This window comes from Sus scrofa, chromosome 11 (genome assembly GCF_000003025.6).
Source record: "Sus scrofa isolate TJ Tabasco breed Duroc chromosome 11, Sscrofa11.1, whole genome shotgun sequence".
Lineage (NCBI taxonomy): Eukaryota > Metazoa > Chordata > Mammalia > Artiodactyla > Suidae > Sus > Sus scrofa.
Genome location: NC_010453.5, coordinates 3434291 through 3447948, shown reverse-complemented (window position 1 = coordinate 3447948; position 13658 = coordinate 3434291). Strand labels below are relative to the sequence as shown.

At 48.4% G+C, this 13658-nt stretch overlaps 1 protein-coding gene across 16 annotated transcripts in view; it reads right to left on the bottom strand.

Moving 5' to 3' along the window:
* LOC100523747 (phospholipid-transporting ATPase IB) overlaps nucleotides 1–13658 on the bottom strand; it is a 516487-nt gene that overhangs the window by 345933 nt on the left and 156896 nt on the right. For all 16 annotated transcript variants that reach the window (XM_021065485.1, XM_021065478.1, XM_021065484.1 and 13 more), the window contains one exon: nucleotides 7364–7428. In XM_021065485.1, the coding sequence (XP_020921144.1) occupies nucleotides 7364–7428 (65 nt within the window). The remainder of the gene's footprint in view (nucleotides 1–7363; nucleotides 7429–13658) is intronic.

Here is a 13658-nt window from a genome sequence, read left to right as displayed (position 1 = left end):
ACAGCCAAAGGTCAAAAGCCGCCACAAGACACAAATCTCTGTACTTGTTCTCCTCCGTACCTCTGCACCCAATCTCCTCCGTCTCCTCCAGTCTGGCATTCATCCACCGTGTCCTCCAAACAGCTCTCGTAAGGTCCCAACATAGCTATGAGGTGATCTAACCAGGTTGGCCAATATTATCAGGAATTTATTATCAAGCTGCTAGGGGAAAATGCAGAGAAATGTTTCCATCGAATATTTTCGCAGCAGACTTGAAACAAAGGCAACTTCACTACCTTCAAGAGTTGCTAGGATGACCACGAGGGCTAACTCCCACAAAGGGTCCTGCACTTCACGAATGGACAGCTAAACACTCAACGGACCTGAGATTTTGATACTGGGGAGGTGGTCGAGCCCAACGGTTAAGGCACGTGACCCACACCTGCCACGTAACAATACAAGCATTTTGAAACTTATCTTTTCCAAGCGTTCTCGCCATACCGAAAAAAGTCTTCATCCCATTAGACATTAAACATCACCTTCATCTTACAGCGACCAGTAACGGCTATGACCACCTGCACATATTGACATATTTCAGGTATGATTTAAGTAACTGCGGTCCCACATGTCATCAGAGAAAACATCAAATTAGAAAATTGGACTTTTAGGATTTATTGTAAAGCACAGGAAACTATTTTCAATATCTTGCTATAATCTGTAATGGAAAATAATCTGAAAAAATATGTATGTATGCAATGGAATATTACTCAGCCATTAAAGGGAAAGAAATAATGGCATTTGCAGCAACAGGGATGGACCTAGAAATTATCCTGCTAAGTGAAGTCAGACAATGAGACACCAACATCAAATGCTATCACTGACATGTGGAATCTAAAAAAGTGACACAATGACCTTTACAGAACAGATACTGACTCACAGACTTTGAAAAACTTATGGTTTCCAAAGGAGACTGGGTGGGGGGTGGGGGGATGCACTGGGGGTTTGGGATGGACATGCTATAAAATTGGGTTGTAGTGATCACTGCACAACTAAAAATGTATTAAAATTCATTAAAAATAATAAAGTAAAATATTGAGGTTTCGGGTATCAAAAAAATATATACATATATACAAATCACTTTGCTGTACTCCTGAAACTTATGCAACATTGTCAATCAACCGTAATTTATATTTTTTTGTCTTTTGTCTTTTTAGGGCCACACCTGCGGCATATGGAGGTTCCCAGGCTAGGGATCGAATCAGAGCTGTAGCTGCCAGTCTATACCACAGCTACAGCAATGCCGGATCCTTAACCCACTGAGTGAGGCCAGGGATCGAACCTGCATCCTCATGGATGCTAGTCAGGTTCGTTCACCACTGATCCATGACGGGACTCCTCACCCATAATAGAAAGAAAGAAAGGAAGAAAGAAAGAAAGAACAAAAGAACGAAAGCAAGCAAGCAAGCAAGCAAGCTGGACCTTGGCAAAAGAAAACTAGGAAAGAAAGAGTGTGTGTGACTATGAGAATTTACTGTCGATCCAAGACCTTTCCAAGCAGGGAGCGTGGGCTACGAACCCACTGGGCAATCCAGAGCCTGATCGCTTGGCCATTCCACAGCCCTGCATCACCTTCCCGTCTGTCGACTGACTGAGGTTTTTGTCATGAGAACAACAACAACAGAAATAAAACAGCAAACTTCTCAGCGGCCCACGAGATGCTCCCGATTGCTGGGCATGTCATTACCAAGGGCCATAAAGAAGCTAGTGTACGTTAAAGGTCTAACTTTTTTTTTTTTTTTTTTTTGGTCTTTTTGCCATTTCTTGGGCCGCTCCCACAGCATATGGAGGTTCCCAGGCTAGGGGTCCAATCGGAGCTGTAGCCACCAGCCTATGCCAGAGCCACAGCAAAGTGGGATCCAAGTCACGTCTGCCAACTACACCACAGCTCACTGCAATGCCGGATCCTTAACCCACTGAGTGAGGCCAGGGATCGAACCCACAACCTCACGGTTCCTAGTTGGATTTGTTAACCACTGAGCCACGACAGGAACTCCAAGGGCTAACTTTTTAAATTCTGTATTAGAGTTGATTTACAATGTTGTGCCAATTTCTGCTGTATCGTAAAGTGACTCAGTTATACATACATTCTGTTATTATAATCTTTTTCATCATGGTATACCCCAGGAGACTGGATGTAGGTGGCTTGCTATGCAGGAGGACCTTGTGTTTATCGGTTCTAAATGTAACAGTTTGCATCTACTAACCCCGAACTCCACATTCTCTTCTCAGTCCCAATTTCCTGGGTTCCGGGAAGCTGGAACATCAGCTGTGATTTCCTGAAGCCTCCTGGGGACGCGGAACAGAGCCCTGACCTTGAAAATAGAGCCACAGATGTATAAACTTGATGTCTAGCAGAGGGTTTGCTGACTTTTGCTCCTTCAGGATTTTCCAGTAATTTGGCAAGCACCTCAAACCCACGCGTCCACATCCAGCTTGTGATATGGGAATGGAGATTCTACAGTCCTCACTCCTGATCTGCCAGGGGCTCCCTGCAAGGCTCTGCCTTCTGTTCAAGTTTCCACCACTGGGATTCAATCTCGCGGCCACGCCCAGACCCAGGGATGCTGGGAAGTGCAGTCTCTGCCACTGATGCCGCCCACGAATTTTACACGATTCCATTTTCATTCCATCACTGATCATAAGTACTTATTTCATAAAACCTGCTTAACGAATGAACGTTTTGCTCAAATATATCCTTACCAATTCAACTTTCTTTGGATGGCTCATCCAAAATAGTTGCTGTCTATCCTATAAGTTAACATACGTTAAGAACAGCTGCATTTTCCTCCAAATAAATTTCAGAATTTGTTCCATCATTGGCGTCTTCAAAAGCACTAGTCAGATTTTCTATTTGTCTCCTTCCATATTAATTTTATTTTTATTTGTCTTTTTGCCATTTCTTGGGCCGCTTCTGTGGCATATGGAGGTTCCCAGGCTAGGGGTCGAATCGGAGCTGTAGCCACCGGCCTACGCCAGAGCCACAGCAACGCAAGATCTGAGCCACATCTGCAACCTACACCACAGCTCACGGCAACGCCGGATCGTTAACGCACTGAGCAAGGGCAGAGATCGAACCCGCAACCTCATGGTTCCTAGTCGGATTCGTTAACCACTGCGCCACGACGGGAACTCCCCATATTAATTTTAGTCCCTGCAGCACAGAAAACAAATTCTCCCCAAATGGCTTGGCTCTTTCTGTCCCTTACTGACAAACATCAAAAGACATTTATTGTTCAACAGCCGAATGGTGTGCAATCAGAGAGTAACTGATTTGAGTATTACCCGTTTTTCTTAATTGCTGGGAAGGCTGTAGATGTCTATTCTCATACTCAGTATTCTTAGCTTTTAAAGTCTCACTAATTCCAACAGCTTCCTACCACAGCTCATGTTCCCAGGTACCGTTTCACGTTTAGGGCAAGGATGATTGATGATCGCAGCCTGGGGAGTAATAACTGAAATTTCTTCAACGTGTCAGATCTGATCAGTGCTTTAACTCATGAACTAGCGCATGTGTTGAGCGACCCACGCTGCTCTCGCTTCTGCTTATGCCACTGTCAGCGCAGTTCCTTTTTTTCTTTTCAACAGGAATTCCTTTAAGCCGGCACCTTGTGAGAAACACTTTAACCAAAACTAAATCGAGCCCATAAATCCCTGACCAGTACACGCATGGCAATACTTCAGGTGGGCTAGAAGCAGACAGAGGAGTGACTGCCCCAGCATCACCCCTTCTTCTTTGCGGGGCTACCCGCCACCCCCACTCTTCCCAGACGCACCCCTGGTCAGTGCGTGAGAAGCAGGACTGGGTGCCAGTGCCAAGTTCACACGCTATTATCACCCACAGAGCTGATTTCACAGGACGTTTTTTAAACTTAAAAAAAAAAAAAAAAAAAAAGGAAAGAAAATCACGTCTTCTTCTGGTGTCCCAAAAGGTCACCCAGTGCCACCACCACCACCAGCTCTGCCCCGCCCGCCGCCACGCACCGTGTCACCAGGACCACCCATCTCCGTGTTACTGAGCTTAGATGTGACTCTGGCAGCAGCGGAAGGACTCAACACAGACAGCATCCCGATCGCTTATCAGCACCCGGGGTCCCAGCCTGGACGGACCGACGGGTCAGGTGCAGGGACAGAGGCCAGCCCCTTACTCCCTCCCACGGGCACACGAGGCGCAGTGAGGTGAGGCAGGCCAGGCCTCTGCTTCTCCCGAGTGGGCTACCTCCTGGGTCCCTGTCTCACCTGAGCCCCTGCAACCTGAAAGGCCAGCGGAGTGTCACTGGCCGCCCCCGGACTCTGCTTCTACTCCACAGCCACCTGGTGAAATCCGAGTGAGAGCATGACAGCCCTGCACCCAACTAAGTAAGAAATGAGGGAGGAGCCGGAGGAAGCGGGGGCAGGAGGGGGGCCGTCGGCAGAAACACGGGGTGCCCCTTTGCATGTGGACACGCACAGAGCGCAGAGCAGCCGCCCCTCTGCTCAGCAGATGCTGAGCGCAGGGAGGTCGTTTTACTAAAAGATGGTGCTACTACCAGGCTAAGGAAGAAGCACTGGGGACAGGCCAGCGACAGACGTCAGGCACTCCCCAAAGCCTCCTGAGCTTCACGAATCACACCTCGGTCTGGGGAAGCAAACCGCGTCCCACCTGGGCTGCAGGTCCCACCGTCTACAGACTGACGGCCCTTCTCCGGGTCCCGGGGAAGAGCTGGTGTGAGAGGAAAACAGGCGTGTTTCCAGGGAGGTGACCGTGCGCGGTGCTGTGCGCCAGGTCCCGGCACCAGGCTGCGCTACACGCCCAGTGTGCACGTACCGATCCCAGCCCCTCACGAAGGCCTCCTCCAGCCACGTCTCCCCTTGGGTAAACCTGAGTTTGGTTTTGAAATCTGCATCTGTTTCTGTTTTGCAAATTCCATCGCGTCACTTCTATTAGATTCCACCTTTTAGTGATCTCATGTGATACTTGTCTTTCTCTTTCCGACTTAACTCGCTTAGTGTGAGAATCTCTGGGTCCATCCATGTTGCTGCAGGTGGCATTATTTCATGCTTTTTTTTTTTTTTTTTTTTTTTGGTCCTTTGTCTTTTGAGGGCCACACCTGCAGCACATGGAGGGTCCCAGGCTAGGGGTCTCATCGGAGCTGTACCCGCTGGCCTACACCACAGCCACAGCAACGTGGGATCCAAGCCACATCTGCAACCTACACCACAGCTCACAGCAACGCCGGATCCTTAACCCATGAGCAAGGCCAGGGATCGAACCTGCATGCTGTTCTCCTAGTGGCTGCACCAAGTGACATTCCCACCCTCGGTGTAGGAGGGCTCCCTTTTCTCCACACCCTCTCCAGCATTCGCTGTTTGTAGACTTTTTGATGACGGCGTACGTCTGTCAAATGATCACAGCGTGCACGTCAGCCATCCTACTCTACCGTACGTCGATTATACCTCAATAAAGCTGAAAGAGAGATTTAAAAACAGAAAACAGAGGCTCACTTTGGAGTCACCTCCAGAAAAGGAGCTTCCTCCATGACTGTGGGCGCCTTATACGTGGAAGGTCCTCAGGAAACAAAGGTGCCACAGGCACAGACCCCTGGGGGGTGCGCTCACAGGTGGCACGGCCTCGCACCAGGTTGCAGGCACGTCCCGGTCCCGGCGCTCCGGCCTCCCACCACCCACGTGCTGTGTAGCTGCCTCTGGTTTGATTCTCCCCAAACATCCACGTGCTCGCGCCCATCCTGGCTGTTCTGCCACCACCTCATCAGCGGGACCTTCACGCAGAAGCCGCAACTGAGGACTGGAAAATTACCCCAAGCTGGTTCGCTCTTCAGACATTTAAGTGGGTACCTAACGTGCACAAAGCGCTGGCTTAGAGGTAGAGATGCCGCTACAAAATCAGAAGTTTGCTCCATGGACCTTACATGCTGAGGGACTAGAGGGAGACAGACAAACAACAAAGTACTGCACACACACACACACTCACACCCAAACTAACAACCTGATTTTAAAACGCACAAAGGGTTTTTTTTCCTTTTCATTTTTTTTACAGCCACACCTGTGCCATATGGACGTCCCCAGGCTAGGGACTGAATTGGAGCTGCAGCTGCCAGCCAACACTACAGCTCACGGCAGTGCCGGATCCTTATCCCACTGAGTGAGGCCAGGGATCGAGCCTGCATCCTCATGGATCCCAGCTGGGCTCGTGACGGCTGAGCCACAACAAGAACTCCCTAAAATGGGGAAAGGATTGAATAGACATTTCTGCGAAGACGACACACAAATGGACAATACGCACATGAAAAGACACGGAAGGTCATTCTGAGGGAAAAGCACATCAGAACCGCCGTGGTGCTGCCTCACACCCATCAGGACAGCGACTACCCCAAATCAGACCCAAAAAATCAAAAACAAAACTCCAGAAAATAGCAAACGTTGGCAGGGACGTGGAGAAGCCGGAAGCCTTGTGCCCTCCACGTGGGAAACAGCAGCGTGGTTCCTCAAAAAGTTAACACATAAAATGAGCACACGACCTAGCAAATTCGCTGCGGCGTGTATACCCAACAGAGGCGACGGGTCTCAGAGAGACACCGGCACACGTGTGTGCAAAGCAGCTTTATTCCGACAGCCAAAGGGTGCCCGTGCCGCAAGCGTCCATGGAACAAAACGTGGCCCATTCAAACAACAGACGGTTACTCAGCCTGAAAAAGGAAGGAAGTGGTGACAACACAGGAGGGACCCCGGGGACGCTATGCCGCATGAGACGAGCCAGCCACAGGAGGACAGACCCCATGGTCCCATTTCCACGAGGTACCAAGAGGCGTCAAGTTCAGAGACACAAAGAACGAGTGCACGGCTGCCGGGCGTGGGGGTGGGGGGAGTGGCAGGTGCTGTGACGGGCACCAGGGTCAGTTTTACCAGACGAAAGGAGAACTAGCGACGGGCGGCAGTGACGGCTGCCCAGCAACAGAACGGGAACATCCTTAGCGACGCGGACGCATCCACTGGAAAACGGTTACGACGGTAGCTCTTCCGCCTACTTCACACCATGTAAGTGTAACTATTACCCCCTTTCAAATGCACAATCCTAGGTAAGTAAAGTCTCATCGTGAAGCAATGTTCTGAGCTTTCCGTTTCAGGGCTTAAAGGTACGACCTACGACATCCATTCATAAACACAAGGAGAAAACACGCCAAGCTGTTGTATAATTGTGCTTTAGTAAAAACAAAAAACAAAAATAACAAAACAAAGCCCAAAAAAAGCCCCACTTATCAGCCATAGTAGAAACAAACCAAGGACTGAACGCAGTTACACCGAACACGACTTTGGCAAAGCTACTCACATCCAAGGAATCCTCTTTCAGCAGGATCAGGGCCATGTTCTGTGACACCAACCGGCACGAATAGCCTGAAGCGAAAGAAGGAACACGCAGGTGAACTGACGCTCCCCACCGGGAACTTCTGTGTCCGATGTCCCCTCAATTCAGCCTCCCCTCCTGCACCTCCCTTACGACCACGCGAAGCCCTGTGGGCTCCCCCAGAGGGACAGAGCCCGAGGGAGCGGGGGGAAAGTTGGCAGAGATTTGTGACTCTTGCAGAGAGCACTGACACCTGGCTGGGAAGGGCTTGGTAACAAGGGGCCGAAATAAACACTCATCAGTTTTCTGTGGCTTTTCCTTGATGCTTGTGGAACATGAAGATGGGCCCTGGGTTGTCTGAAGCAACTGCAAACGCTTTCGGAAGCCCAATGGAACCCAATGGTGCTCTTAGACCAGCAGAGGCGTGCCTACGCAATGGCAAGATTGCTCACTTGCTTTTGCAAAAGGCAGGCACTTCTCAGTGGGTTTCTGAGGAATCCTATGATACGCAGAGGGAGTCATTGTTCCTGCAAAAGCTCGCAGCAATCCCCATTTAAAGAATAAACCCGGGTTTCAAAACAGGCTAGTTTAGCATGAATTACAACCGCAGGGGTATGGAAGCAACCTAAGTGCCCATTATCTGATGAATGGATAAAGAAGATGCAGGATGCACATACAAGGGAATACTAGCCAGCCATGAGAAAGGATGAATTTTGCCACTTGCAGCAGCATGGATCAACTTGGAGGGTATTATGCTCATGTAGTAAGTCAGGCAGAGAAAGAAATACCATAGGATATCACATATGTGGAATCTAAACACATACAAACTAGTGAATAAAACAAAAAAGAAGCGGATGCACAGATACAGAGACCAAACAGGTGGTTCCAGCAGGGGAGGGAGAGAGGGAAGGGCAGTATAGGCTTGGGGAGGGGGGAGGGTTATCATGGGATTACAGGAAACCATGTGTGAAACTTTTACAAATTGAAAAGCCCTACAAAATGTAAAGAATCTTTCATTCCATTTTTAAAAATGGAGGATACAAATGTGAAAAACGTTAGCCTGGAAGAAGAGTATCCCAGCACTGCATCTTGCGACAATGGCATCTCTGCAGGTAAAGTGGCAGGTTCTTTTCCTCCTGGAAGGTGACATATGCTCCTTGAAGCTCTTTCCTGTTCAGGCGTGCAGCCCACGCGTGACAGCTGGAGAGGCGGGGGGTCACCACAACCCAAGCAGGAGCCTCTCCTGACCCCTCGCCTTCACGTCCCCACACTCTGAGGGGAGGCAGAGACACGACCCCAAGTCCAGGGGTGTCTGTGGGGGCCTTAGGCTTTCTTTCAAGTCCTCGGCCATCTTGTGGGTGCCCCTTGGCAGAGCTGGCATCAACACGTGCCTCCACCAACCCCATCTCAATTCATCTCATTGATCAAAGGCAGGAGAAGAATCCTTCCTAGAAAACGGGCCCTTGCAACAACCATGGACCAACCATCACAGAAACAGGGAGAAACGGTGGAGGATGTCAACCCGCGGGCAAGGACAGAGGGGACCAACTCGAGGAAGGGCCTTAACCAGTGCTGTTCCTCAAGCCACAGGCACCTGGAGTCTCCCCCACAGAACAGCCAGAACACCCACCCCACAGACGCCAGATTTAAGCGGGCAAGGAGACAGGCGCTTAACTGATGGACCAGTCCCAGAACTGCCGCCTCTGTGTGCTCAGTTCTACCCAGCAAGCCCACCTCTCATCCTTAAGAAACCCGACTCACAGGCACAGGAGAGAACTCAGGACAGACAAAGACAGATGAGAAAAACCTTGGTTTTGTTTTTTTTTTTTTTTTTTTTTTGCAGGGGGGGAGGTGGGGCAAATGGTAAATATTTTTATTTTGGAATGTATGAAGTATATCCTTCATTAATGATTGTCATTTGACAGGAATATTCTGTAATATTATAATATTCCGTCTTAGAACCCAAATTTGAAAGCACAAAATTAAGGCTTTTTGCCCAATTGGGTTTGTTTTTTTTTTTTTTTTTTTTTAAGCAACATCATTAAGATCTAGTGCAGGCAGTTTGCAATCCTTACCTCAGGGGACAGAGATTATCCTCCTAGTTAAAACCACTGCATATTATTTTAAAAGTGAAAACAACAGAATAATTTAAAACCACAGGATTACATGGGCAAATACCTGTTAAACCTCTAGCAGAAAAAATAAAAGGAGGAGAGAGGGCACAGTGTCCTATACATTTTCAAACTGCTTCAAGTCTGTATTTTGTTTTTATTTTTGGCTGTGGCCACGGCATGCAGAAGTTCCGGGGCCAGAGATCAAACCCGCGCCACCGCTGTAACCAGAGCCACTGCAGTGACAACACTGGATCCTTAGCCCGCTAAGCCACCAAGGGACTCCTCAAGTGTGCGTTGCAATAGTAGAGATGGGTGAAAATGAGAATTTCCCAGAATGCCACTGGAAGTTCTACACGGCAGGATAGAAATAATGGAACTATTTGTTTCCCACTAAAATTTTACACACGTGTCCTGCCTTCCTATCAATTCTTAGGTTAAGTGCAGAATGAAGGTCTGTATTTTATTTTCATTTACAAAAGGAGATCCTGAACATTAATCATTTTCCTGAGTGTTAGTCTCTTGTCCCAGAAACTTCCAGCAACTTCATGCAATAGAAACTGTTAGGAACTTCTTATAGCTACTGCACCAGGAGTTGCTGGAGGTTTTTGATTTGAACAACAGCTGCAGAAGCGAGATGGAATTTTTAAGCCATCGCTTGCTACTTGATTTTCTATCTTGCAATTTAAGCCAAAATCCATTTGACAACTGAAGCTGTGCAGAGATAGAATGGGAGGGAAAAAAAGGATTTTTCTAGCCATTGCAAGGAGAGGGTACGCTATAAAACCACTGATGCTTTCATGAATTTAAATACACAAAGTTCAAAGTTTCTGAGAAGAAACAGCCCCCCCCCTTTTTTTAATTTGGAAAATGAAGCAAGATTTTGCTGAAAGGATTAGCACACAGACCACTCGCTCCCGACAGACCATGGAGGCTGAACACAGTGAAGTGCAACTTAGCTCATGTGGCAAATTAAATTATGTCAATCCAAGTTTGGTGTGCTTGATTTCTAAGGTTTTTGGATAAAATGAGATCAGCTCTTGGCGGAGAGCCAGGTATGGAATGTCAATCCACACTTGTAAATTGAGGGCTATTTCTTTAATCTCACAATCTAACAAGACGACCATAAAATGACTGCGGAGGTCGCCGCTGGGATTTCACTTTTTTCTCCAGCTGAAGTTCACAGCACGCCACAGACGTGTTTAGTCTTTCTACTACCTGAGTGTAATCAGCACTCAAAGAAATCCAAATATTACAGCGCCTGTGGTACTTAGAGCTGACTTGATTTTAAGAAAATAAAATAATTGTTCACACTGGAAAATATGCCCTAACCAAACCCCTCTTGGAACTTGCCATCACCGTCTCTTTCTTTGAGGCAGGCACATATCGTCGGAGATGCCAACCCAGGTTCCCCTGGAGCCGCTTCTGGAAGAGGGAGGGACAGCGCAGCCTTGCCCAGCTGGAGGTCTAGGAGCCCTCCTGCCCCGCCCCATCAGTGAGCTTCAACTTGGTCCCAAGCCCCAACGAGTGCATTGTTAGCTCTGAGTCATGTGGGGGAGAATCTGGTCACTCCACGTTTGAGCGTGAGCACGTGAAGCGCCGGACGTCAGGAGTGGATGGTGCAAGACAGAAATCTTCAGCTACCCCAGACTGGGAGGCTCAGAGAGGGATTCCCCATCCGAGGACCTGGATGCTCAGGACGTGTCCACAGAACTGTCCTGGGCACCCTTCCCACCAGACGCTCAGACCCCGCCCGCAAGGCTTCGCAAGGGGAGGGGGGCACTGCCTCAGCCTTACCTCATCTACCCCCTGTCCCCCACCCCCCACCAAAACTGGGCCATCCTGACCCATCCTCTGCTCATTCTTTGTTTGTTTGAAACAAATTCTTGAGGCTCACGTTTAAACCTCTCTTACCCGGGAAGTCCTTCCTCCCTGGTCTTTCTGATGTCTATCTTCCCTGCTCGGATGTGAGCATCAAGGACCGTGGGCACGTGCTCAGATGCCTTAGTGCTCTCACACATTTGTGGCATAGGCTGAGAGACCCGGTGCCTCTGTGCCTGGTTCCATCTTTAAAGGGGGGATAATGCTGACCTCAAAGGGAATTAAATATAAAACTCACATAAAGGACTTAGCTGTGACATGCCCAACGCCGGGCTGACACTTACTGAGTAACTATTCCTCACACCAGCCTGCTTAGCATTTATACCCTGCAGTCGGTACTTTCTCACCTATTTCCTTCCTGAGTTTGTCTCATCATTAACGCAGGCCCAACCTAGAGAATGTAAGTTCTCCAAGCTTACGGTGGAGCATCTGGCAACAACGGAGCTGCAGGTAATCAAGAAATCACACACCTGACCTCTCTGTGAACACCACTAGACTCGGCCATGGCCGAATTTTCGCAGCCCCACCTGAGTACCAGACTTGTCTTCCTGCCAATGGACAAGACGGGCATGGATAAGCTACATCTACTCAGCTTCAGAAATTAAACTTCCGAGACTACAGGAGTGGTCCAGAGGTAACAAGTGGTGGGTAGCAAAATGTGGGGGAAGGGGCGTGGAATTCCAACTCAGATGGTTCACAGTGAAAGTGATTCCCAACTTGATGACTTGAAGACAGAATATGCAGGAGGATTTTGTTCTCACTCAGCCTATGTCCATTCGGAAAAAATTCTGAAAACTTCACATCTATTGTCTGACTATGTAATAGATGTTTTATCCAGTTTTAATAGGAAATGGTAACTATACAGTTCACAAAAACCACAGCTGAAGTTTCACTTTAGACTAGCTGATGCCAAATTTTGAAGCCAAAAAAGAATACTGCCCATTCCTAGAAACACACTAGTCAGCACTAACCCAGCAGAGCCCAGCAGGGCCGTGGCATCATGTCAGTTCCAAAGGACCTCAAAGCCACAGGCAGATGGCTGCCTCCCCATCACACTCACAGGCTCATAAGAGACATGAATATCCTGGAACTTAATCTAAGTGTGTTTGGTTTCAAGGAATGCACTGAAAGCTACACTTTCAGTAAGTTCTCAAAACACTGCCAGATGATAGATGAATGGATGGATAGAGGATGGATGGACAGACGGATGGATGGATAGGCAGATGGACGGTCAGATGACGGATGCCCAGATGGATGGAGAGATGGATGAAGAGACGATGAATGGAGAGGTGGATGGATGGAGAGATGACAGACAAATGATAGAAAGAAAGCATATGCTGAAGAGAGCCAACAGCACCTAACACCAACGGTCACCTCGAAAGGGAAACGTTGCCAGTTAAAGTTATGAGAGTCAGCAGTCGTTAAGGCATCCCAATTCCAGAGGTGATGAAATCTGAAAACAAGATGTGTCTTAACAGTGGATAAAATATAGTACCCTTCTCCTGTGTTTTCTAACTCAAAACTTAGAGAAAACTCTTCGTAAAACCATCATGAATCTGTTTAAAATGAGCTCTGCACCACACGTCATGAGCCCTGGGACCCAGCACTAACTAGTTGGTCGTTAAGTAGAGCATGGCCTTGTAAACTCAGTCAGCTCTAGGACTGTTCCTTCGTAAGGACGAAGGCCGTTGCTGGGAAGCACACCCAGCCCAGCACCCAGCACCCATCCAGTAACATCCAGGTACATCATCTTCTTCCTAAGTATCTTCTGGGTGCCCTAAAACACACACACAGCATGCACGAAAACGTGCAGAGTATCCAAACCACACTATAGGAGACAGATCAGTAACAGTTCATACCACGGAGCGTTTGCGGAACGTGGGACTAGAACCAGGCTTTACGATCCATCCTGGATTTGGAGCACGAGCTCGGGCTGCTCACAGCTGTCACCTGCGGTCTGATGTGTTCAAGTCTCGTGCCACATCTGGATGTCTGCGCCACACAAGCTACAGGCTCAACAGACACCGTAATTCAGAAAATGAAGCTTAACCCCTCAACATCACCCAGGGTTACAAACATGTTCTGAGTGCAAGGTGAAAAAAGTAACTAAGACACAGCTCTTTCAAAGGATGTCAATTCCTGAGCTGCCGGAAACGTACTTAGCAACACCAGAGGCATGTCTGAGTCCCACTGATGCACCAGCCAGAGTGTGAGTCGTGAAGAGCTTCAGGATACATAAGAGATGCTGGCCAAGTCATCAGCTTAAAAACAGGAGGCATCATCTCCTA